The 27,971-nt window shown below is 38.1% G+C and overlaps 1 protein-coding gene across 7 annotated transcripts in view; it reads left to right on the plus strand.

Moving 5' to 3' along the window:
- The window catches only part of FER (FER tyrosine kinase), a 254,067-nt gene that overhangs the window by 62,872 nt on the left and 163,224 nt on the right, over positions 1-27,971 (plus strand). For 5 of the 7 annotated variants that reach the window (XM_058656235.1, XM_058656236.1, XM_058656239.1 and 2 more), the window contains exons 8-9: positions 4,648-4,770; positions 18,659-18,848. In XM_058656235.1, the coding sequence (XP_058512218.1) occupies positions 4,648-4,770; positions 18,659-18,848 (313 nt within the window). Of the gene's footprint in view, positions 1-4,647; positions 4,771-13,678; positions 13,786-18,658; positions 18,849-27,971 lie in introns of those variants that run through there. The other 2 variants (XM_058656237.1, XM_058656238.1) reach the window with 2 other exon arrangements.

Genomic DNA, 27,971 nt, shown 5'->3' on the forward strand with positions numbered 1-27,971 from the left:
AATTAATACTCAAAGGGGTAAGCATATTGATATTGGAAGATATAATGTGGTGAAGTGAGAAATACTACCTTTTATGCACTAATGTAAAATCAGATATATTATGAACTAAGTGGAATTTTTTTATTCCTTTTGATGGTATAATGAAAGCAAAATTAGCTATAGTATATCATTATTTCTTAATTATGATGATGAAGCAGTGGATCCAAAAGTAATAAAGAGAATAAATCTTTAATAACATGATAGAAGATTTAATTTCTTACATCTTAATGAGACAAAATTTTAGCTATATTTCATGTTCATATCTGTGTTTAGGAAAATGAATTTAGGAGATTTGTTTTCAAGAATTTTATTCCCAGAGTTTTCCACAGTGTCTACTGGTACTGTTAAAGATAAACCTTTATAAAGGTAATTCCTTTATAACCCATACATACATATATATGTATATATATATATATATATATATATGAGATGAAATTAGTAGAAAATGGAATTTAAATATACAGTTGTGGTGCACGTTTAGCCTAGCAGTTAAGATAACCATGTCTCATAGTGAAGTACCCAGCTTTGATAAGCAGTTTTGGCCCCTGACTTCGGCTTCCTGCTCATGCAAACCATGGAAGTTATCAGCGATGACTGACGTAATTGCCGCCCACATGCACGGAAACCTGGATTGGGTTCCTGGCTCCCAGCCTTGACCTGGGGTCGAGCTGACTGTGTGGACCTTCGGGGCAGGGCACCCATGGACTGCAGCTTTCTGCGTCTCTGATTCTCACCTTAGAACTTTTTTTTGGTCCTTGTTGCAAAAATTTGAAAACCATTTTCCTTGATGTTTTTTGAAGATTCCTGGTGTGTATTTTTGAGTATGGGTTAGAAAACAATTATTTTTTATCATAGTATTGCTTTAAAGTTAAATAAACATGTTTTCAACAAGGGCTGCACATTTCCAACAATGTTGTGCAAGCGCGCCCATTTTCCCACATCCTAGCAGTTTCTGTTACTGTTTTTGGATGTTAGCCAGCATAACAAGCTTGAGGTGATACCTCTTTAAGGTTCTGATTTGAATTTCTGTGGTGGCTAGTGATACGGAATTTTTTTTTAAGACATATAATTGTTGGCCAGTTGTATTTCTTTTGAGAACTATTAAAGCCCTTCACTCATTTCTCAGCTGGATAGGATTTTTTTGTTGTTGTTGCTGAATTTCTTTTTAAAGATTTATTTATTTTTGTTGAAAGGCAGGTTTACAGAGAGAGAGACAGAAAGATCCTCCTTCTGCTAGTTCACTCTCCCAGTGGCAGCAGCAGCTGGAGCTGAACCAATCCAAATCCAGGAGCCAGGAGCCAGGAGCTTCTTCTGGGTCTCCCAATGTGGGTGCACTGCCATCTTCACTGTTTCTACCTAGGCTACAAGCAGTGAGCTGGATGGGAAGTGGTGCAGCTGGGACACATACCAGCAAGCATATGGGATCCTGGGTTTGCAAAGCAAGGATTTAGCCAATTGAGCCATAGTGCTGGGAGCTTCTGTTGCTGAATTTTTAAAGTAGCTGATTTATTTTAAATATTAACCATTTGTTGAGATTCTTTATTATTAAATATAATCTATTGGTAGAAAATATACCTAAGAAGACGTTGAACTTGACTGGACAATAAGATGCTGGACTCTATGTTTGGTGTATGCTTGCAATGGGGGAATCTCAACTGAACTTGAGCTGTGGTTATGCAACAAGGTGGAGGAATCCACCATGGTGGGAGGGTTTGGGGAGGGGTGGGAGAACCCAAGTATCTATGTAACTGTGTCACATAATACAATGTAATTAATGAAGTTAAATAATAATAAAAAAAAAAGAAAATATATCTGAATTCCCTATGATTGGGTAACATATAGTCTTACCTAAACTAAAGTTTAATTTCAGGATTCATGTTTACCAGAACACTATTTGAATTCAAACTAATAATGTCTATTGGGAATGTATTTAAAATAGAATATGAGTAAGACTATTTTAATTGAAGACTGGTAATTTTCTGTGTTGAAAGTTAGCGATTTGTACTTCCCATAAGCCAAGTACAGCTTTTCTGCCTATTATTCTATAGCCCATGAGCTAAGATTTCTGTTAACATTTTAAGATAATTGAAATAAATCAAAATGAGAATTGCATTTCAGAACACATGAAATTGTTATAAAACTTGAACATCAGAGTACATAAAGTTTTATTCATTTGTTTTTCTGCTGTCTGTGGGTAGTTTCCTACTATAGTTGTGGAATCAAGCATTCGTGACAGTGACTATATGTGACACTTTTATCGTTTCACATTGCTTTGTGCCACAAATCAGTGGCATAGTTTACAACTCGGTATAGTTTGATTGTCACCCATACACAGATATAAACCATTTTATTTACTTTTTACTGTCGATTCTTGCCTACCATATCAAAGCAGGAAAATATGAGAAAATGGATTTCAAATGTTGTATTTTTCACTGAGTATAGATTTTTTGTTGTTGTTGCTGAATTAGGTCTCAGAGCGTCGCATCTGTTATGTAAAGATTATATGCGTGCTATGCATTGCATATACCTAAAGTATATTATGGATATACTCATGTATAGGTACTGGCCTTTGGTGCTAATTCTCTGTGTGAGAAGACATTTCAAAGGTGAAATACATAAACTTTCATTATGGATCTGCACTAACAGTGAGCAGTTACAGTTGATTTTAAAAACAACTTTCTCTTAATTCCAGTAAGGAGGAATTCAGGTCATCCCTATGTGTCAGGAGGATTGGTGTCAGGACCAAAATGCAAAGATTCTTAAGTCTCTTCTATAAGATGGAATAGTATATGATATTACCTATCCACATATTCCATGTGTCTTATAGATTGTTTAAAACCTAATGCAATATAAATAGTTTTTATACTGTATTGTTCAGGAAATAATGAAAATCACATAATTGCTCTATGTTTAGTAGAGACATAATTTTATTTCTTAAAATATGTTTTTGATTTGTGATTGAATCTTTGAATACGGAGATCCTAGATGTGGAGAGCTAGCTGTATTATCTTTGAATGATTTCCTTCTATGTCATCTGTGTATGAAGTAATTACTACAGTGTTCTCTTTTAATGGTAAAAAAAAAAAAAGGAAAATATTTTCCACATATTTTGATTCCTCTGAATTATCTGTCTTCTGCTCTTTGTCTGGTTGAATGTTGCAGGCAATTTTGTTCCTGAACCCCTAATGTCTAGAATAGAAAGACACATTCAAAAAGGTGCTTAATAAAAATTCACTTAAATGAAAGGGTTGAGAAGACAGTTGAATGAAAAATTAACCAGGAAGGAAAGGCAAAAAAGTATATGAGAAAGCAAAATTTTTATCAGTGGATTATTCTCTGGGTTAAGCTGCCACCTGAGATGCTGGCATCCGATTTTGGTGCTAGTTCCGGTCCTGACTGCTCCGCTTCAGATCCTTCCCCTTATGGATGGCCTGGGAAAGCAGTGGAAATTCAGCCATGTTCTTGGGCCCCTGTACCCAAGTGGGAGACCTGGAAGATGCTCTTGGGCTGACCCAGTCCCAGCTGGGTTTTGACCATTTGGCCATTTGGGGAGTGAATTAGCAGATGAAAGATTCTCTCTCTCTGTTTCTCTCTCTCTCCTCATCCCCAATCTCTGTAATGTTGCTTTTCAAATAAATAATAAAAAACTCTAAGAAAAGTTATAATGGTGGAGAGAAATGCAGTGAAGAAAATGAAAGGAGGTTTTTTTTTTTAATCAATTTCAACTTGGATGCAGAGACAAGCATTTGTAAACTCATTTAAAATAGATGTTTTACATTATTTTCAGTCTTTTATTTTGTCTGTGAGTACACCTTTTATGTATTAAATTCTCTTGAAATTTCTATAGAAAATATTCTTAATTTTCTTATAATATGAGGAAATAAAAATAGCTTGCCATCAATTTCAGCTGCCACAAATCTATATGGCATCTTCTTTTCTTTAAAATAAACATAATAGTAGATATCTCCTAAAGATTTCCTTGAACATAGAACATATGCAAATAATGCCACTTACCATTTTACTGAATGTTTACCAAATAATAGTCATCGTTATATGTATATTCAGTTCATTTGATGATTAAAACAATGGTATAAAATAGATGTTAGTGCACTGAAATTACAAATGGGAAAATAATTTTAGCAGGCTTACGAATGTGCCTGGGGTCTCAAATAACTACTGATCAGGCCAAATGGACACATCTATCCAAAAACAAAAGGCAGATCTTTCTGCTGTTCATTCTTTGTGGGACATGGCTGGCATTCATGACCTAAGAACCCGTTTCCTTCTTTCTGTTTCTGTATACTTTTTGATTAGGTATGACTCTTGTACCACTATCCAAGAGTCGCTTGGTGATGTTTGAAATGTTCCTTTCTGCCCCGTTACTACGGAAGCCTTTAGCCATGTTTTTTGTTGTTGTTTTGATTTTTTCCTTTAGCACTTGCAATGTGGCTAACGCTATCAATGAACTGAGTTTTACTTCAAACTAAACTGCATGGAACGAATACTTGGGCTGTCACAGCCTTAGGTGTATGATTGTGTGTGTGTGTGTGTGTGTGAAGTCCACCTAACTGGTCTGTTGATTGACAGTGAGGAAATTGTTCATTCTAGGTTGAAAACTTTAGCAGAAGAACTTATGCAGACACAGCAGATGCTTTTAAACAAGGAGGAGGCTGTCCTGGAGCTACAGAATAGGATTGAAGAATCTTCCAAGACCTGTGAAAAGAAGTCTGAGTGAGTCAAAAAGAAATCATTTTATAAAAAGGATTTATTTTTAATTAAAAGGCAGCGTTACAGAGAGAAAAGGGGGGGAGGATAGACAGAGCTTCCATCCACTGATTTCATCCCCAATTGTCCACCGTGGCTTGATTTGGGCCTGTCTCAAGCCAAGAACCAGGAGCTTCTTTTGAATCTTTTAAAGAAAAGATTAATTTGCTTCACTTGAATATTCACTCTGAGACGTGTGTTATTTTTGTTTAACTGTTATAAGACTTGCTAATTTTTAGATTTGTAAAAATTATTCCTTGATCTTCTTTGTCTTGATTCTGTCTTTAATTAATTTTGTTATGTCCCCTACTGCTTTAAAATTTAGCCTTTTATTACAGATTTAGAATTTCACATCTGAGTTTGGTGATTGCTACCATCTAAAACAGTGGTTACTGGTTTCTTTAATCATGACTCGGCCTTATACATTTCTTGTTCTCATCCTGTAACAACTGGTTTTATTTGCTAAGACTTTCAAGGAATTTGTGATATCTTGTATTTCTCTGGTCTGTTCTGTACTTTAGAACTATTCTATACTTCTTCAGAATCTCTCATTCTCTAATCTTTTCTGGGACTGTTTATCTGGACCCGTTCACATTCGTTTTCTTTCTTTTCCTTTCTTCATTCGTTCCTTCCTTCCCTCATTTGTTATTTGTAAGGCAGAGAGAGAGAAAGAGAGAAAGAGGCAAAGAGAGTGAGCGAAAAGGGAGGAAGAAAGGAAGGAAGGAAGGAAGGAAGAATCAATCTATACAGGTTACCTCCCAAGTGGCCACAAGAGCTAAGGGTGAGCTATGTTTTTTTTTTTTTTTTAAATCTATTTTATTGTATTGTTGTTGACAATCTTTACATAGTTAATTACAGTTAAAGAAAGAAAAAGAAAAAAAAAGGTTCAAGGGGATAGGGAAGTGGGTAATACTATTATGTCCATATTGTTTCCATCATGTATCTGAGGTAAAGGGGGATATTGAGGGGGATGCCCCACCCGGTTTCCCGCCCACTCCGAGTCCCGGATGTGGGGCATGCTCTGAGATATGTGCTCGAGTGGTGTTAATAGTTCTCCGGTTATGAGTTGCTGCCAGTTTCGCTCGATGAGGTCGTGCACTGATTGATATGGTCCATTATAAAGTCTCCGTTTGCCCCATATTTCGCTGCCAACATATAGCTGAGATGAATGATTGATCTGCTCTGTCTTCTGTCTTTTCTTGATTAGAGTTCTGAGTCCAGCAGTTCGATTAGGGAGATCTCCAAAGAAACTTTGAGGTATTCCCAGACTAGTTTCTTGTATGTTCTAGCAAGCACAGGGCCCGGCACAGTCCATCACCCCGATCAGCTGATGGTTTCAGTTGCTGGGTTGGTTCTGTTTTCGGTCCCAAGTTGCACTGGAACCAGTGGGTATTGCAGTCCAGTCTGGTTCGGCCCTTATATCAACCAGTGGGAGCTGCAGCCTAGTTGGGGCGACCCACAATAACCCCCACCAGGCCCGCCCCCTACCCTGGTTTGCCAGTATGTGTAGCAGAAGACCAGCCTGTCCCCCATCCCATTTGGCTCTTGTACTTGTCAATGGGTATTAAAGCTTAGTTCTATCTAACCAACTCAACCATCCAGCCCTCACGGGTGTTGTTGAGTGCCTCTCTATCTAGCCATCCCAGCCCGCGGCCTAATTTCCATGCCCTCCCACGGGAATAGTGACCCAAGAGGGGGGAACCCACTTTTTCCCTCTCAGGTCTCTCTGTCCCCGTTTATGCACTCTTTATGTGGTTCTGTGATTTGACTTGACAGAATTAGTCCCCAGTGCCAGCTTTTGCGGCTATGCCCATACATCCCTCACCCACTCTAGTTTATGCTTGCACCAGTGGGAATAATCAGCCCAGCCTGGCTTTTCCCTGGTCTAATCCACATGCAGCGCACAGGTGATGTAGCCTTGCTTAGTCTGGTCTGTCTCTATCCCAGCCCATGCTCTCCAGTGGGAGTAGCTGTCCAGCGAGGGGACCAGCCCCTTAATCCCCCCACTGGTTCTGCCCCTCCCTTCCTGGATCTCACGTGTGCTGGTTGGATGCTGCATTCATATCCAGTACAGGCAACCACGCCCTGGCATTCCATAATGTGTACTTGTTTTGTCGCGACCAAACCCGGCTCATCCCACACTCTGTTCTGGTGATCGGATTTGCCAGTGGGTGACATGAACTGATTCAGCCTGGTCTGCTCCTGACCCATGCTGAATGTGTGCCAGTGGGAAACTTTCCATGGCCTATTCTGGGCTGTTTCCTATCATTCTTCTTGCGCTAACCTGCAGGGATTGTGTCCTGCCAGAGGAGTTGCCCAGGCTCCTCCATCAGAACCCCTCCCAATGGCAGATTTTGCGCTTGCCAGGGGGTCCTTGAGCCAACCCTACCCAGTTCACCTCCTGTCCTAGCAGGAACAGTGGCTTTTCCTGGCTGGCTTTCACTCCATTCTGGTTCTTGTTGTTGGATGTTTCAGCCCGGCCATGGCTCGTCCATACCCACATACAGCTCACGCATGGCTCAAGAGGGGATTGGGACCCAGCCTAATCAGTCCCACATCTACCCTCTGGTTCTTCATGACACCAGATGGTGTAGGGATCTGAACTGGCCTGGTGCATCCAATCCCAGCCCACACTAGTGCCTCGGGTGACTACAACTGTTTCCTAGATAGAATGCAGCCCCCATTCCAGCACACGCACCCCTTGGTGGGAACCTGAACCCAGTTAAGGTGTCCCCATGCCTCCCCAACTGGGCCTGTTCCTAGCCGTAGATCATGCGCCTGCCAGTGGTTGCTCTGACTCAGCTTATCTCAGTCCCTCACTTGTCCTGGCCTCTGCCTTAGTCAGTGTGACTTAGCGTCCTTGACTCAACTAGCTACCTAAGCAGCAATTCAGACAACCGATACCCCAGAGCTCCCTGGCTGGGCAGCCAGCAGGCGGAGCCTGGCACCACATGGTGCACTGGCCGCCCTGGGGGAGGCGGAGGACTCGTTCACTGCCTTGCGGCAGTGTCTTTGGCGTGAGCCCCCAGCATTGGGTCCGACCTGGCAGGGGCACCCCCCACAGCTGCCACACTGTGAGGAGCAGCACTTGCCCCGGAATCCCAAGGCCCGAACCCCCGGGTGAGCTATGTTGAAGCCAAGAACCAGCAATTTCATCTGGGTCTCCCACATGGGTGGCAGAGTTCCAAGTACTAGAGCCATCTTGCTGCTTTTCGCAGACACATTAGCAGGGAGCTGGATCTGAAGTGGAACATCAGAGCTTAAATTTACACTCATGTGGGAAAAGGCATTGCGGCTGATGGCTTTTATCCATTACACCACAAAGCAAGCCCCAGTATTCTTTATTTTAGTAAAGGATAACACTATTTATCCTGCTATGTCACACAGACTATTGCAACACCTTTTGTACCGTTGCCCTTATTGTAAGTTGTTACGAAATATCTGTAACGATTTGGGCTACTCTGGTGAGGTATCGTGAACTGGGTTGTTCCTGAATAGCAGAACTTACTTCCCACAGTTCTAGAGGATGGGATCTGAGATGAGGGTGCCAACATGGTCGGGTTCTCGAGAGAGCTGCCTGTTCTAGATTATGGTCTGCTCTCCTCGTATGTCCTCACATTGCCATGTGGCAAAAGGAGTGAAGGAGCTTTTTGGGATCCTTTGTTTAGGAACACCCATTCTATTTATGAGCAGTCCCCCTCCCCCAAGGTCTAATTACTGACTCATGGCCCACATTCTAATGCCAATTGTGGTAGCAGTGAGTAAAGAATGGTTGAGATATGAGGAAAACACAGGAGTACCTAAATAAGATTGGTTATCAGGAGTCCCCTAGAAGATGGCCTGGTTGCTGAGACCTGAATGACAGAAGGTACCTTGAATGTGCGGAGTTCATGGAATGTGAAAAAGTACTTCTTTGTGTAAAGATTCGTTCTAGTTTTTATACTTAATTATGGCTTTCAATGGACCTTTGCGGTCACGTGTATATGATAAAAGTTATAGCTTGTTTGAAGTTATAACTTAAAGTTATAGCTTGTTTGATCAAAGGGGTTGCAAGTGATTAAAGAATTTCATAGTCTGTTGTATATTGATAAAAGCATTACTTTTTAAAGTAATTCAACAAAAGCAAAATGTTACTATATCTAAGAATATGTCATTATATGTAAGAGTTCAATGGTTTTCATTGGAAGAAGCTAATTTGGTTAATCATTTCCTGATCAGATATGTTGGTGGAAAAGTTAAAGCTATATTGTACCACCCATTTGAATCTCATTTTGTTTTTGTTTTAAAGCTATACTAAAAATCAGCAAAAATCTACATTTTAACCTCATTCTTAGTAAGAAGCTACTTTCTTGGAATGTCTAAGTGGCAAGGATCATTTAGCACAATATTTACTGTTCCTGAAGAATGAAAAAATCCTATCCTCAAGACAAATTATTTAGGAACCCAAAGCATATGAGCTCATTTAAAGACAAACAACAACAAAAGAAAACAACACCAACTCATTTTGTCAGACAAATAAAAAGCCTGCTGTAATAGTGTTTAAGTAAATTGTTTTTAAAATAATTTCAGATGAAAATACAGTTTTAAGAAACAATCCAGAGAGTTCACATGTGCCCTCAATTCATTCTCTCCCAGTGGTGGGTACCAGCTCTCAACCTATTCTCTCAACCTATTCTCTCTCTCTCTCCACACCTCAGCCTGTAAAATTCTAAATTAAAAATGAAAATTAGAAAAAGAAAAATGCTCATTCCCTTCGCCTGTTTCTTAACTGGTTTGTTTGATTTGTTGTTATTGTGTTTCTGGAGTCCGTTGTATATCCTGGGTGTTAGCGCCTTATTTGTTGTGCAGTGTGCAAAGATGTTGTCCTGCTCTGTTGGTGGCTCTTTACTTTGCTGATTGTTTCCTTTGCTGTGCAGAAGCTTCTTAGTTTGATGTAGTCCCATTTGTTTATTTTGGTCTTGACTCCCTGTGCTTTTGAGGATTTTTCTGGGAAGTCTCTGCCTGTGCCCATATCTTGCAGAGTATTTGCTGCATTTTTTTCTAATAGTTTGATGGTTTCTGAGTGTAGGTTTAGATCCTTTATTCATTTTGGTTTGATCTTTGTGTATGGTGAAAGGTGAGAGTCTTGTTTCTTCTGCGGGCTGCTGTTCATTTGTCCTAATAGCATTTGTTGAAGAAACTGCATTTTTGCCCTGGGTGGTTTTCTGTTTTCTTGTCGAAGATTGGGTGAAAAACTGAGAAAGTTTTCAGCACCATCAGACCTATGTTACCTCAAGTGCTAAAGGTGTTTCTTTGAACTTAAAGAGATGTTAACAAGAAGAAAACAGCAGAGGTTAGAAAGCTCACTAGTAAAAGTAACTATACTGAAAATTCAAAATGCTCAAATATTGTAAGCATGTGATGTCATATCTTTATTGTGAAAATTAAATTATAATCACTATACTAAAATGTTAAAATATCAACAATCTAGAAAGGTGTAAAAATAACATCAAAAATTCAAAATTGGGGGAGGAATAGAGCTCAAACATACTTTATCAGGGTTTCTGATATGTTTTTCTCTCTATAGTCTTATATTTTCATGTGCAGTGTTATAATTTCCAGATAACTTGTGAGGGCTATGGAACTTTTTTTTCCCTAAAGCCTCAAGGTAATCACTAACCAGAATTGTAACAGATTTACCGAAACTAATAAGCAAAGGATCAAATGCATCACTAAAGAAGACAGAAGTGAAGATTGTAATTTAGGAAGAAAGAAAAAAAATGAGCTAGTATAGTGCAAAATAAGTATACTTATCTTGCATGTCAATGGACTAAAAACCAATTAACATATATGTAATGGCCAAACAATTAAGACAAATCCTGTAATTTTTTGCTCTTTACCGCCTCACTTCACCTCTAAGGACACGGGTAGACTGAAATAAAAGAAAGACATGAGATTTTCCATGAAGTGGTATTTGAAGAAATGCAGGAGAAGACATGTCTATTAAGTATTTTTTAAGCTTTTTTTCAGAAGCCAAATGGGTCCACCTTCCCAGATGCACCTGAATCCCATCGGGGGAACAACATTAAAAATAATTGAGGCCAGTGTTGTGGTGTAGCAGATAAAACACCAGCTGTGATGTTGGCATCCCGTATGAGTACTGATTTGTGTCCTGGCTGCTCCACTTCGGATACAGATCCGTAATAATGACTGGTAAGCAGTCAGAGGAAGATAGCCCAAGTGCCTTGGTCCCTGCTTCACCCCCAAAATGCCAGGGGAGGCTCAGATCTAGATGAGGCTCCTGCTCCTGACTTGCTGTGGCCGCGTTAGCCTGGCAGTTGCCACTTCTTGGCAAGAAAACCAGCAGACAAAAGATGCGTGTCTCTGACTCTTTCTCTTTAACTATGGCTTTAATGATTTATTTTAAATCCGTGAAATAAAGAACTGATTCCTTTAGTGAAATAAAGGACTGGTTCCTTTATAAGGTGGCATTGGTAATACTTAGCTGGACTAATTAAGGAAATATAATGCCAAAATTTCAAATACAGAATTGTGGATGAATACTGAGATTTGCTACTAACAACCCCTGGAATAACAACTGGTTGTTAGAGATTTCTATGAAAAACCATATGGCAACAAATTTAGTAATCTGGAAGAAAGGAACAAATTGTTAGCTGTATACACATATCCAGATTGAATTATGAGGAAATAAAATACTGATAGAACAATAATGAATAGAATGATTGAATTAAAAAAAACTCCCATCAAAAAAAAGTCCAGGACCAGATGGCTTCTCTGCTAAATTCTAGCAAATAATGAGATGAATTAATACCCATCCTTCTCAGATCAAATAAATTGAAGGGCAGTCTTCCAGGCTCATTCTATGAGGCCAGCACTAGCCCTATACCAAAGCCAGGTGAGGATACAACAAGAAAGAAAGCTGAAGGCTGATGAACACAGGTGCAGTAAGGTTTGGCAAAAATATGAACATATCAACTTCAACAGCACATTAAAAGCATCACTTGATTGTATCGGCTTTATCCAAGGGATGAAAGAGAACTTCAACATAAATGATCAATACACGTGATATAGCATAACAGACTGAAGAACAGAAATCATGTGATCTTTTCAGGAGATGTAGAAAGGGCACTTGATAAAGTGCAATATCCTTCTGGGATAAAACTCATCAAGTTAAGCATAGGAGGGACATACATTAATTTTATGCAAACCACATATAAGAAGCCAAAAGCTAACTAGAATCATAATGAATGTGAAAAAAGCAAAGGCTTTCTAAGATTTGAAGTAAAATAAATATGCCTCCTTTTTAAAAATTAACATAGTACTAGAGGCTTTAGCTAGAGCAATTTAGGCAGGGAAATGAAATAAGCATATGAAGAGCTCAGTTTAAAAGCATAAGATTGAAAATGGGTCATAGATGTAAGCAGACATTTGTCAGTGGGACATCAACACGTGGCCGTCAGCAAGGTGAACCAAATGTTCACTATCCCTCATCATCTGGGAAACACCAGTCAAAACCACTATCACTTCACACAGTACAACTGGTCACTATAAACAAGACAGAGGTAACAAGTATTGACAAGATTGTGGTGAAGGGAAACCCTTTGACACTGTCAGTAGTCATGAAAGTTAGCCCAATCATTGTGGAAAATAGGAAATAGTATGGAGGTTCCTGAAAAAAGATAAAAACAGTATAACCCAGCAATTCCAGTACTGTGTATATATATCCAGCTGATCTACTGAGGACACCTGTGCATGCCCTATTTAATACAACACTATTCACAATAGTCAGGAGTAGAAAGCCACCTAAGTGTGCATCCACTAGTGAATGTATAAAATGTGGTACGTACAGACAATGGGATACTACTTAACCACAAAAAGATGAAACCTCATCATTTACATGTGTTATGGAAATAAGGTAGTACAGAAAGACAAGTATCATATGATCTCACTCATCTCTGATAGTTAAAGAAATAGAAGATCCCAGAGACCATCTAAACATGTTGCTGTAACCCGAGCCTGAGGACTGACTTCCGGAGGAAGGGTTGGGAAAAGGTTGGTTTATAGAGACTAGACCATCGCTTAAAAGGAGTAAGAAGTTCTGAGGTCCTGTTGCATGTGGGTGGTAGACAGATTATGTCAAATGGATGTGTATCTCGCAATAGAAAACTACAAGATACAATTTTGAATGTAAGGAAATACATATGATCCATGAAAACATCAGGTAGTACCCCATAAATATGTATAGTTTTTTATGTCATTTTCTAAAAATAAATGATTTAAAGAGCCAGAGTTCTTTGTGGCACAGTTCTGGAGATGAAAATTTCAACTCAGGTGCTGACAGGGTTGATTCCTTGGGAGGACTCTGAGAGAGAATGTATCTCATGGTTTCCTCCTAGCTTCTGGGATGGCCGCAGTATTTGACATTCCGTGATTGGTAGAAGCATGACCTCAATCCCTGGGTGTGCTTTCTTCTGGGGTTCTTCTGCCTGCAGATCTCTTCTCTGGATCAAATATGCTTCTTGTCTGGACAATAGCCATGAGGCTTAAGAGCTCCTCCCATTCCAGTATGACATCATTATAGCTAATGACATCTACAATAACCCTGTTTCCAAATAAAGTCATATTATGAAGTTTCAGGGATTATGACCTGACCATATTTTTGGAGAACACAATTCTGTCCAAAACAGTTTGGTTTTGCTAGAGTTTGTCTTGTCATTCACCCTTGGAAACGTATCTGCTTAGTTTCTGTTTTGCTTTTAACAAATAAAAGCACTCTAAACTGTCACACACAGGTTTTTCTTTTTTTCTTTCTTGTGAACATGGTTGTATTTTCTCTGGGATAAATACCCAGACGTGTTATTGCGTGTTTGGTGTTTCAAGAATGGCTGTACATGCCCACCAGCAATGTGAGTGATCCAGTTTCTCTTCATCTTTGCCAGCACTTGATGCTGTCATTATTTTATATTTGAACTGTTTTACTAGGTACGTAGTGATACCTCTGTATTGACTCAGTATGCATTTTCATACTAATGTTGTAGCACATTCCAGTGTGTTTGTCAACCTTGTGTCCTGTTAATTGAAGTATCTGTGTTAACTCTTTCACCTGCTTTGTAGTTGTATGGTGTAGTGCATTATTTAATCTAGGTATGAATTTTCAAACCCTTTTATTCCTAGTCTCTAGTTTGTCTTTCAATCTTCTTGATAGGACCATTCATAAATCCTAATTTTAAAACTTTATTTTGTGATTTGTACTTCTGATGCCAAGGCTAAAAATTCTTTGTCTAGGCCTAGATCTTGAAAATTTTCTCATAGTTTTGTTTTAAAAAAATTTAAATAATTATATTTTACATTTAAGTAAGTGATCCATTAAAGGTAATGAAACAATTCTCTTTTTATGTTTTGAAATTTCCAGTTTTATTGAGGAACAAAATTATGTAAAATTTTTACATAGTGTGATGATTTTGATATACATATATTTTGTGAAATGATTACCACTCAGTGTTATTAACACATCTGTTAATTCGCCTGGTTTTGTTTTGTACTGAAGACATTTAAGCAAATTTGAACTTATAATTCATATTAGCTGTAGTCATCATGCTGGATATTAGGTTCCTTGAAGTTACATGTGTCATAACTGAAAGTCTAAATACTTTGACCGCACTCTTTCCTTTTTTAAAAAAGATTTATTTATTTGAAAGACAGAGTTATAGACAGAAGGAGAGAACTAGAAAGATCTTCCATCTGTTGGTTCACTCTCTAAGTGGCTGCAATGGCTAGAGCTGGGCTAGTCTGAAGACAAGAACCAGGAGCTTTTTCTGGGTCATCCATGTGGGAGCTGGCACTCATGTAGTTGAGGCCATCTTTTGTTGCATTTCTTGGTGCGGTATTGGGGAATAGAATTGGAAGTGGAGCAGCCAGAACATGAACCAGCATCACTACACCAGAGCATCGGCTCCTTCTCTTTACCTCTTGCTTCCTTTGCCCCTTGTAACTAGGATTCTACTCTCTTTATGAATTCAACTTTTAAGAGCTCCGCATGTTAGCTTATTCAGTGTTTTTCCTTCTCTGACTTATTTAACATAAAGCCTTCACTTTCATCCATCCATGTTGTTGTAAATTGGCAGGAGATTAATATATATATATATATATATATATATATATATATATATATATGATTTATTTTTATTGGAAAGGCAGATTTACAGAGAGATGCAAAAAGATCTTCCGTCTGCTAGTTCATTCACCAAGTGGCTACAAGAGTTGGAGCTGAGCCAATCCAAAGCCAAGAACCGGAGCTTCTTCCAGATCTCCCATGTGGGTGTAGAGTCCCAAGGCTTTGGGCTGTCCTTGACTGCTTTCCCAGGCCACAAGCAGGGAGCTGGATGAGAGGTGGAGTCACCAGGATGTGAACCAATGCCCATATAGAGTCCTGGCACATTCAGTAAGAGGATTTAACCTTAGGCTTTCATGCCAGACCCAATATCCTTCTTTTTAATGGCTGAGTAAAAAGTTCATTCTACTGTCTGTTTTTAATATTTTCAAGTTTACTCATTGAAGATAACTTTTTAAATAGATGCATTTCTTTGAAAGGTAGGTAGATAGATAGATAAGCCTTCCATTTGCAGGTTTACTCCTCAGATGGTCTCCAGAGCCAGGCCTGTGGCAGTCTAAGGTCAAGAGAGAGGAGCCCAGTGCCAGCCCCTGAACTTGTTATATGAGATATAAAGCCCAAGTTGAAATTTAATGTTTTTTTTAACCTATCAATGTCTGTTTCTCAGTAACTTGTTTAAACTGCTGGTTTTTTTTTAAATATTGATTTTCTCTTACATATTAGTGAAAAATACTGTGGACATACTTTGTTGGTCTATTTCTGGATTCTCAGTACTGTTCCTATGCCAATTTTTAGTGGGAGGAATGTGGAAAAGTACTTATCAGGATTTTGCAAGACCACCCTCATGAATGTAAATTTGATGGACAAGACTGGGACACAGTACAGAATTGTACTGAAGTCTAGGGTTTTCTGGTCATAGACTGTGAACCCACAGCCATATTATCAGAGAAAAAGGCACAGACAGAAGGTGGTTTGAACTATTTCATATGCTGCCTTACTTTCAAGAAGCACCACGTTAATATACACTTCCCCAGCAATGAACATGGAAAAAAAAAGTTTGTGATGGTGCTGCCCAGGAAATCTCTTCAGGGATCCACTGCACAAGGATTTTGTGTTGAACTAATTGAGGTCCTTTTTCTTAGCACAGACTAGAGTTCCAGATTTCCAACAGAAAAGCAGAGTTCAGCCTAAACCACATGGCTTGCATAGTTCAGGCACGGTAAGCCAGTCACCCACGAGGAACTATTCTATGTCAGTGAGTGTAAGGAACTCTTTGGCAGCCACATCCTCAGATGCCAACCCAGGGCCAGCTTTGCAAACAGGCCTCTCTAAGGATGACACTTTGGTACCTGGTGTTTTTGTCTTTTTGGAAGCCAGAATCCTTGTGGTTCAGGTTTGTAATCTTCCCACAAACTGCTTACTAAACAGACTTAGTAACTAGGATGTGAGGGTTGAAATTTTATTTTCACTTGCAACAATTTTTTTTTTTTGCATTTTTCATTCTTTGAAACTTCATTGCAAATGACTATTGATAACGATCATGGTTCCAGAGTACTGTTATGTGCACCTGTAATTCCATGTTGCTTTTTCCTGCTATTTTGCAATCATGCACTCTATTGATATTCCAGATGTATGCAAAAATGAATTTTTACCATACTTATATCTTGGATTGTATTTTATACTGCTGTCATGGCTATGATTTTTTTTTTCAAAGAAAATTCTGTTTCTAGTTAGCAGATTCAATAAAGAAACCTTCAGGAAACTTAAAATACATTCAAAGTCTATATATGCTTTTCCACAACCTGGTCCTTACAAATTTATCTTCACAATGGGATTGTAATTAAAAAAAAAAATCAATTCTCACTGCAGGGATTCACTGAGAAATAAACAATGCCAACTTATTACAAAAGAGCAACTGCCAACTGGTAAACAAACCAGCAAAAATTTACCAAGAAACCTGTGTGGATTTAAAACCTGTATTGCAGATTATTGTTTGACAGTGATGGTTAGCACTTACCAGATTCTACTAGTTCCAGGGATCTGTGTCCTGGGCCTTGCTAGTTGCAGTGGTCTGTGTCCTGGGCCTTGCTGCTTCCAGGGATCTGTGTCCTGGGCCTTGCTGGTTCCAGGGATCTGTGTCCTGGGCCTTGCTGGTTCCAGGGATCTGTGTCCTGGGCCTTGCTGGTTCCAGGGATCTGTGTCCTGGGCCTTGCTGGTTCCAGGGATCTGTGTCCTGGGCATTGTCATGTTGTGTACCAATATTCTTACTCATTAATTCTCTTTTCCCCAGACTTCAGTCTGTTCTTTACCTTTTTCTTTAAGGACACTTGCCCAAAATTCACTGCAAAGTAATAGAGGTGGTTGCAATAGTCAGGAAGGTTGAGCTCTGCTTAATTAGATCAGAACATGGTTCTCAAGATTCTGATCAGGAACATATTTATAAATAAATCTCTTAGTATGGTTTGCCCCTGCTTAGAAATACTTGGCTTAGGCTGATCCCTGCTTACATTTAAAAGGGTAGCGTTTTTATGAGTTTATTTTCCAACTCTACAGGTTTCCCTAATTTATAATTTAGTGTCCCTTATGTATACTAATTTATTTTTAGTGGTCCCTGGCATGGTTCTTTTAAGACACTAATATTCCACGCCTGCTGGTATTTGCAGAGATGTTCCTACCACCACTACTCTGCAGAATCTTCAAGTAGGCAAATTCCTTTGAAATTCCCTTTGAAGGGAGTCTCCCAGGGCTAAAAAGTAACAGTAAAGAAACATGTGACCCTGTAGCTTTCTTTCTTTCTTTTTTTTTTTTTAAAGATTTTTTATTATTATTGGAAAGCCGGATATACAAAGAGGAGGAGAGACAGAGAGGAAGATCTTCCATCCTATGATTCACTCCCCAAGTGAGTCACAACGGGCCGGTACGCGCCAATCCGATGCCGGAAGCAGGAACCTCTTCCTCCCACACGCGGGTGCAGGGTCCCAAAGCTTTGGGCCGTCCTCGACTGCTTTCCCAGGCCACAAGCAGGGAGCTGGATGGGAAGTGGAGCCACCAGGATTAGAACCAGCGCCCATATGGGATCCCGGTGCTTTCAAGGCGAGGACTTTAGCTGCTAGGCCACGCCGCTGGGCCTACCCTGTAGCTTTCTAACATAGGCCTGGTGAATAATTTATGTGTGTGTGTGTACATTTATATTCACATGTATCTGTTGGTGATACTGTGAAGGTCTGGGGATCTCTGATATGCTGCTTTCCTCAGTTGTGGTCCAACCCTTGTTACTTGATGTACGGCTTTCCATAACTTAAAGCACATAGCCTTCCTGCCATCATATACAAACTTCATGCCTGGATGTCACCTTGGCTTGATTTATGCATGGAGATATGACTTTATCTATATTACATTTGAGATGTGAAATAAATTTAAGAATCTACTTCTGTCATTTTTATGCATTTTAGATCCTGCAATTCTGGACCTAATTGTAGTCTGAGTTAAATGGGTTAGCTGTAAAATAAAATGAGTGCCATAAATCACAATATGTTTTAAAGCATCTTGAGTTTGGCTTTTGCTTCCAAGCACTTCCTTCCATTTTGTTAATGACAACATTTAATAATGTCTATGATGAGTTATAATCCCTTTAAATTTTGAAGGTCCCTTAGAAATACAGTGAAAGTGTAATCTATGTATATATAGTTTTCTTCACTGTTGAAAGAAGTTGAAGTAATTTATATTTAACTTATTCTCTTTCAGTATTGTGCTTCTGCTAAGCCAAAAACAGACGCTGGAAGAACTGAAACAGTCAGTCCAGCAGCTGAGATGCACTGAGGCAAAGTTTGCAGCACAGAAAGAATTACTGGAACAAAAAGTACAAGAAAATGATGGGAAAGAGCCGCCTCCAGTAATAAATTATGAAGAAGATGCGCGGTCGGTTACCTCTATGGTGAGTGAGTGAGTACGCCAGTGAGAAAGTTGAAAAAGTAATGTCTTGGTAATCCATGAGTATAAAATTACTTCTGATTTGCTATAGTGAGCATTAAAAATGTAATAGTTATTTCTTATAAAGAACTTGTGATCATTTGAAGGTCTGCCTTTTATAGTCATTGAAGAACAGCCTTGTTCACCAGATGAGCTAAGCATGCAGTGTTTCAGAAAGGGTATACTCATGTTGTAAGTTAAGAGAACAGTCTCCTCTCTGGCACCTTCAGGCTGTCATGCTCATTTATTGCATAGTGATATGCACTGTCAGTTTTTACCAAGCAGTGCTGCAGATTTTATTTCATCCAATTTATCTTAAAAAATTGCAATAGTACTTATAAATATATCTTACCCATTGAAATAAGGTTTTAGTAAGTCTTTAATGATGTTTGTAAGTGTTGTTTTATTGAATTATATATCTTTCAAATTAATGTAAAGTTATTTTTTCATTTTAAGATGTTTGTCATGAATCCCATGGGGAGTGATGCACCCCTGCTCTAGAAAATTATATACATATATATAAAGAGAGTTATTATTTACATGTGAAACAAATATGATAAAATGTGAAAAGTTGTTAAGTCATGTATTCACAGAGCCCTTCTTTATACTTTTCTGCATTATTTGAAATATTTTAAAGTAAAAAGATAAAAATAAATTCAAAACTGCAAAGTACCTAGAACAAGCAGTGCCAAGGGTCACTTGGATATTTATAAGATCATTTATAGGACATAAAAAGTTGTCAACTTAAAAATTGGGTGGCTATGGATTTGTTGAATTTTGAGTCCTATTGCAGTTGTATTATCAAGGCCAGACCAAATGATCACACAGGTCTTTAGCCTGTGGGCTGGATACTCTGCACCCTTGAGCCAAGACAGTGATAGACTGCCAATTTTCAGAGTAATTCTGTGATAGATACTGTTTAAAGTAAAAATATTTTAGTGAATCAGGGTACCTGACACATTGATGCTAATTATTAATGTTTTACAGCTTGTTTTATAAAGTAGATAGAAAGATTTGCAGTGCACAGTTCTTAAAAGTTAATGCTCCCAGGTATATCTGTTAAACCCTTGCATAATTCAGTCTTTTTATAACTAGAATGCTGCTTTTCAGTTTACTTTAAAACAAGAAAATTATCAAGATTCAAATGATTTTCCCCAATGACTGTTACTTTTTGAACAGTACTGTAAGAAATGCCTCAATTAAACATAGTTCTATTGCTGTTTCCTCTCTATAAATTTTATTTTTGTAAATTTCTTCTTTGTAATAGTGGTATAAAATTTCAACAACAGAAATTTGTATGGAAGAATTAGAGGAAATACGAATCTGAATATATGGGAATTTGTGAAAACTTCATCCGAAGTTCATTTATGTGTAGGAGAGAAAACAAACTGTTTCACATGATCCTAGTTTGTGACGGTGCTAGATAAAACATTGACTCTGCAGTGGTTAATATTTCTGGAAAGAGTGCTTTCAAGGAAAGGTGGCAACCAAGATGAGCCTTGGGTTGTATATTTCCTTAAAAATTCCAGTATTTTATTCAGGTGTGTAATAAGGGTTAGGATTGTATAGTCATATTCTTAGATTTGTTAATGTTTATTTTGGCTCTATAATTCAATCATGGTTAAATACCTTCTATTTACAAAACCGCAGATATTTTGTAGAGGCAGATCATGTATCATGATTATCCTTCTGGTGCTGTCTTCTTTTCCCAAGGTGTAATTTTGCCTGAAAAGTAGAGAAAAAAAATGGTAAATATCAAGTGACATAGCAATTAAAAAAAAACCGGGGAGGAATGGAGAGTGGAAGAGAAAAATGGGAAAGAAAGAGAAAGAGGCAAAAAGCAAGAGAATGAGAGCAAGCATGAGAGAGAGAGAGAGAGAGAGAGAGAGAGAGAGAGAGAGAGAGAGAAAGGGAAAAGAGGCACCTTTTATGTACTGGCTTACTCCTGAAATATCAGCCATAGGCAGGGCCAGGGCTAAGAGCTTGAAACTCCACCACTGTCTCCCATTGAACTCTAGAACAGCAGGGACGCTGACACGCTGCCCATCAGGGTGTACGTTGGTAAGAACTTGGGTGGGAAGCAAAGCAGAGATCCAGGGACTTTGCTGTGGGACATGAGTATTTCAAGTGGTTTCTTAAGTACTGTGCCAACTAGTAATTTTTATGTCTGCCTTTTGGTAGTTTTATTGATTGGAGTGATATTTCTGGGCATCATGTATCAAGTGTATTTCTAGATGCTTTGGATAGATTAGTGATTAAAACCAATAGTCATAAGAAGAAAGAGGTCACTGAGGAACACTGTCAGTAAAATGATGGGATGAGGCTTTGATGAGGAAATTCCAAGATGAGAAGGAAGAATTGCATATAGTGAACATAGACCAAGTTCAAGAACTTCTGCTTGTCAAAGTGTTTAAAAAAATAGGACAGTAAATTTGGGAACATTGGTTATTTAGTTGAAAAGAAGGAAATAACCCTATTTGAATAATGAAAGTTGATAATTTTTGGAGCAGTGGGTTGAATTACCAGAGTAAGATTTTGGGGAGGTGGCAGGGGATGGGATCCAGTAGCTGTGCAGATTGACCCTGGTGTTGTCCCAGTAACTGCCAGGCAGGATGTTCGTTCCCAATAGATGGGGATTGAGTTTGAGGTTGGTGTCTGGGGATCTTGTGGATGTTCCATTTTGATTGCCTCGTATTCTCAATGCAGTAGAATCCAGATAGACTGGCTGAGAGTTAAAGTGTGAGAAGAGGTATTGGATGCCCTACTTTTTCCAACTTGAAAGTATTTCTAACATTTAATGATTTCATTGGGAAGATGGTCTTTTCAGTTGTTCTTTAATGCTGAGTCTCATGGAAGATGCTAAACTTTGGCAGAATCCTAATAAAGAGGAAGAAAATATTATGGAATATGTATCTTTAGATTCTGTCTCCTATTTCGAGAGATTATCTTGAGGCCCTATTTCAAAAGCTGAAGTACACTGACAGTTATGGAAAGCAATTTTTTAAGGTTTATTTGTTTTTTTTTTATTGGGAAGTCAGTTATACAGACAGAAGGAGACAGAGGAACATCTTCTATCCATTGCTTCACCCTGCAAGTGGCTGCAATGGCCGGAGCTGAGCTGATCTGAAGCCAGGAGCCAGGTGTCTCTTCCAAATCTTCCACATGTGTGCAGGGTCCCAAAGCTTTGAGCCATCCTTGACTGCTTTTTCAGGCCACATGCTGGGAGCTGGATTGGAAATGGGGTCCCCAAGATGAGAATCAGTGCCTGTATGGGCTCCTGACACATGCAAGGTGAGGACTTTAGCTGCTAGGCTACTGCACTGGGCCCAGAAGGCAAGTCTTTAGTGGGATGGCAGTGAAACTATTGTAGGAGTTTTGCTATGTTAATTTGATCAATTGAATTAGATAATTTTCTCCACATATGGTCCTGCTGTTTTGTGGAATGTTAAGAAATGATTCAAGCAGATATGAGTTCCAGAATTTGGGGCCTGCTGGGTTAAAGCCAAAAGTGTTGACTGCAGGAGTTTTCCATACCTTTTTAATAAAATGCCCAAGAAAGGAAATAGCTTTTGAAATGTGATGCTTCTGAAAACATTGTCCTCGCTTTCTAGGTGCCTCTTCGGGGGACCACAGTGTAATGAAACATTTCTTCTTGTTTGCTTTTCATTGTCTAGTTGCAAGAACATGATGTGTCTGAAAATATTGTCTTAACCCCTTTTCTAAGAGCCTCCTGAAGGGACTCCAGTGCAATGAAACGTTTCTTCTTCTTTTTCTTTTTTGGTTTTTAATCACAAGAACATTCAAATGGTAGCTTGTGAATTGTGAATTGGATTTCTTTTTCAATCCAGAATAATTGAATTATTTTACATTATAGTAGCATTTGTTTCAGAACAAATATATTGTAATATTGGTGGAAAGAATATGATCTTTTTTTCTATTTCAAATACATCTTGAATGTATGGGCTCCTAGAGCCTCTGCTTTTGACATAAGTGTAGCTATTCTGTCTTTAATTTGATGTTTCTGAAATTATACATTTTAAGGCCTTTTGCTAGACTAACATGTAATATATATTTGTTTCCTTTTGAGTTACTGTTGCTTAGTTGAGCAGTAGTAACAATAAAATAGCATTTTGTTGCCTTTTTAACCAGCAAAATATATGATTTGTTGGTAAAAAAATTTTTCTGACATTACTCAATAATAATCCAGTAGTAGTATATGATATTTCAATACTGTTTTCCCCTAAAATGGACTGAAATAAATTGAGGTATAAAACATTATGAAAGTTTTATTTATTTATTTTCAGCATCAGGTACATTTATTTCTTTAAATACCCAAGATAAATGTTATTTTTTGAATATAGAAAAACCTTAGTTTAATCAGAATATAGACAATTATAGTAAACAACAAGCTGAAGGAAAGGTGTAAGATAAATCTTACTTTTATGCTTTACTCACAGATGAAGATACTTAGAAATGAGTATAAGACTAAAATCACTTTCCAAGTGTTTGTCAGTTTATATGTACACATATTCATGTGCATACGCTGTAGATGTATTGGGCAAAATAAATGAATAGAATGTCACTCCTTTTATTTGAGTTTATAAAAATGTATGTGTGTGTATATTTCAGATTTACCTTTCTTAAATATGAATTTTTCAATTTCTTAGCACAGAATAACCATGGCTGAACTATCCCTAGAAGGGTATATCAAAGAGAGACAATAGCATTAGTTCAGAATTAAGTATTTATTATGATGAAAATTTTTAAAAATCTGAGATTCATTCATTCGTTCTTTTGGAATTCTCTGAGTAGATGGTGATTATTTGGTGTATGAAGATTATACATTTGGATTTTGTGGGAAGGAGGAATAAAAGATGGAATGGAATTAGATCCTGCCATTGGATTTGAAAGAGCAACAGGGGGAAATAGAGTCAAAGAAAGGTTCACTCCCTTAGTGTCTGCAACAGGCAGATGTGGTCCAGGCTGGAGCCAGGAGCCAGGAGCGACTTTCTGATCTCCTGCGCGGGGGTGCAGAGGTTCAAGGCCATCCTCTGCTGACTTTGCACATTCATTTGTCGAGCTCTGGAGCAGAACAGCTGAGAGGTGGGACTTGGACCTGGGCTCTGCTGTGGGCTGCTGGGGCTGAAAATGATCGCTTTAATGGCTGTACCGTGATGCTGGCCCTCCTTAGCTTTGACTTTTTTTTTGTTTGAATTGATTAGATATAAATCAGTAAAACAAAAACAAAAAACAAAAACCCCAACTTTAGTTGTCATATAACCATCACATATTATATTTGAAATTTTCTTTAGAAATTTAAAATTTTTTTTTCCAAGTGAATTTTCCAGTTCAGTTGCTCATCTCTGTTAAACTGAATGAAATTTCTAACAATCTAAATATAATTGTTATTTTCTTTAGATTAAATGTGAGTAGATGCTCAAATATGCTAGTGGAGAAATATTTATGTGTTTTTTCTGTGAAATGCTTTTTGTCCTGAATTTAGAAAATTATAAGATATTATTTTCTGTTATTTAATTGAAGAGGGTTTTTTTTAAGAGAATATGGGGATGTTATGATTTGTTGCTTTATTTGATGCTTAATGGATATTAGCTTCTAGTAAATTTTATTATTTCAGAATTTTGAAGAAAAATTGTTTTCCAGAGTTAGTAGTAAACAGATTGAGGCTGAATTATTGATTTTTAAAACCATGGCTTTAGGGGCCCGGCGGCGTAGCCTAGCGGCTAAAGTCCTTGCCTTGAAAGCCCCGGGATCCCATATGGGCGCCGGTTCTAATCCCGGCAGCTCCACTTCCCATCCAGCTCCCTGCTTGTGGCCTGGGAAGGCAGTCGAGGACGGCCCAATGCATTGGGACGCTGTACCTGCGTGGGAGACCTGGAAGAGGTTCCTGGTTCCTGGCATCGGATTGGTGCGTATCGGCCCGTTGTGGCTCACTTGGTGAGTGAGTCATCGGATGGAGGATCTTCCTCTCTCTCTCCTCCTCTCTCTGTATATCTGACTTTGTAATAAAAATCTTAAAAAAAAATAAAACCATGGCTTTACTTTGCAAAATGAGATCTTAAACTAAGGAAAGATTTTCTCTTTCAAAATACATCTGCGTGTCCTAGAGGACAGAGGCTAATTCCTTGTGAAAATTTCTTAAGGTTGTTTTAAAAAAAAATCACTTAATCCTGGGAAAAATAAAACAACTCAAAATAAATGAGTTACACTTCTACTGTATGTTGTAGGGGCTACAAGACACATATAAACAGATTTACATTGTCTTACCTATTTTATTTATGAATCATGAATTACTGCTATTATATTGGTAATATTAGGACAAGAATATTTGAACAACTGGAAGATTATATTTATAAAAATTATATAGTTAAGAAACAGGATAATTCATATAGACTTATAGAGAAAATTTAGTTCAAATAAGCTCAAATATATGCATATATATACAAAATCATGTGTTTAAATATGTATGTTTGTATTATTAGACAATTTTCAGGAAAACAGACATTCTCTGTTATTTGGTATTTATTTAGCTCTTAAGCTAATGCTACATAAGTATCTTAAATACTCCCATTAAAAAACTAAGAACTACTAGAAGGGAGCGTAAGTGACAATCTTCTATAATGGAAAACCAAATGAATTGAAATGCCTAGTAAAAGCTGGGGATAATAATGTGCTTCAAACATATTGAGAATTAATGTATGTAAACTTGTGAGATCATCCAAATGCTTTATAAATAAAGAGTGTACCAGTTGAAAGTGAATAAAAATAATGAATAATATATTGGTGATAAATATCAACTTTAATGAAAATATAAAAATTTCAACTGCACTAATCATGAAAGTGATGGCTGAGAAAGAGTTAAATAATAATGAGTAACATATCTATCACTATTCACAGTGGCCTCCTTCCAACCTGTTTTTTGCTCCAGAAAAATTAGCCCCTGTCATCAGATGTTTTTGATAACCACAGTAACGCCCCTCCAATAGAAAGAGCAAAACCAAACCCAAATAAACCAAACTCAAGCAAACAAAATGCAGGGCAGGGGGACAAACCAGTACTAAATAAAGTCTTGTGAGAAAAGTCAGACATGATTTAGTGGGCTGGTTTTATTGTTTCAGTTTAGGTACAGGTGAGATCAGAAGAAATTATTAAGAAGTTTGGAAGAAGTTATAATTTATAAATTATAACTGAAATTGTAAAAATTTCCACTGTGGCCTGATGTTGTAGGTGAAGCAGTTCTCCCGGGCAAGTTCCTGGTTATAAAGGTGGAGTGTATTGCTCAAGGTGACTGTGGCTTAGCATAGCAGGAGATACACACATCGAGGATCTTTTTGAATTTTGGAGTATAAGAATTGCTCATGACAGTGTAAGGAGTTGAACTGGAAACAATCATAAACCTTTTGTTCATGATCTAATCAGTGAAGAAAAATTTCTGACAGGCAGATGGGTGACTGTCTTGGGAATAAAAATTCTCACTAATGGTTCTTTTTGGGAGTGGGAGCTACTATTGCGAAACCTTATATTTCATAATTATTTTCTGTGTTCACTGCTACTTCTATTTCCAGAGCTCAGTATTCACTGACTTGGAACTGAGCTTGACTGATGTTGCAAAATGAACCCATCCATGTTTAGATTGTGGTTTTCAGGGAAATGTGTGGCTCCCTGTCTACATGTTCTTTGGCTTATAACCACCAGACAGAATAAGATACCTACTTAGTTAATGTATAAGAGTCAGTTTTTTAGAACCAGCTTTGTAAGGCAATTTTTTCTAACAGTGCTAGTTTGGAATAGAAGAAAGGTAGCCTTGATTGAACATAGCTCTCACAGATGTGAAAAGTAGAAATTTAGTATTACTTGAGTGTGGGTGAATCACTATGCCATCAAAATATTTTGGCAGCACCAACCACTTTGAAAAAAGTGGCGACATCTGCTTAAGAAAGATATATGCATACCATGTGACCCAGGATATATACTCATTCCCAACAGAAATTGTGTAAGATGCTCTCCAAAAGACCTGTACAAGGACGCTTCCAGAAGCATCATTTTTAATGTCCACAAGTGGAAGCTGTCCAGGACAGCAGCAGAACAGATAAGTTATGAAATTCTCACCCAGCAGAATGCTCTGCAGTTAGGAAAAAAAAAACTAATAGCATTAACCTACTGAGCAAAAGATACCAGGCTGTTCATAGCCAGGGATTTCACGTAAATGGAGTTCAAAAAGAAACAGAAGTGATCTTTGATATTAGATGTTAGATTGGTGGCTACCCTTTGCAAGGTGAGGAAAATGATTGAATTGGGCATCTCAGGAGACTTTTGGAGTACAGATAATGACTTGTTTTTTGATCTGTATTCTGATTATAAGAGCCTTTTAACCTGAAAATCTGTGTGCTGCTCACTTTGGTTGTAGAGTTTGCCTGTTTCAGAAGTAGCAATGTTTTAATTTAGCGTTGGGGTAAAAATATAAACATGTATGTGTGTGCATGAGGAAATGTGTGCATCTGTGTGTGTACCTAAATCTGTGTACTGGGCTGTCTGTGTATTTTTATTCATTACTTGGCAAAAGGAAAAGACAATATAGTCCATACCATGTATGTGTAGTTACTACCTGAACTCTGTTATTTTGTCACTGGGTTTCCCTAAGAGCAGAATGAAAAGCAGCAGTCATTAAGAACAGATAGCATTTTTTTTATTTAAAAGACTTATTTATTTGTTTGAAAATCAGAGTTACAGAGACAAGGGATTAGAAGGAGGAGGGGAGGGAATGTGGGAGAGAGAGAAAGAAAGAGAGAGAGGGATAGAGAGATATCTTTGATGTAACGATACTTTCCCCAGATGAACACTAAGACCAGGACAGGCTCAGGAAGCTTCGTCTGATCTCCCACATGGGTGAAAGGGGCCAAACACCTGGGCAAAGATTTGCTGCCACTTTGCCAGGCAATTGGCTGGGAATTGAATCAGAAGTGGAGCAAATGGAACTCAAAACTGGTACCCAGATGAGATGCTGGCATTGAGGCTAGCAGCTTTACCCTCTATGCCACAATACCAGCCGCTAGTACTCTTAAATAATAAA

The sequence above is a fragment of the Ochotona princeps genome, chromosome 28 (assembly GCF_030435755.1).
Source record: "Ochotona princeps isolate mOchPri1 chromosome 28, mOchPri1.hap1, whole genome shotgun sequence".
In the NCBI taxonomy this organism is placed as follows: domain Eukaryota; kingdom Metazoa; phylum Chordata; class Mammalia; order Lagomorpha; family Ochotonidae; genus Ochotona; species Ochotona princeps.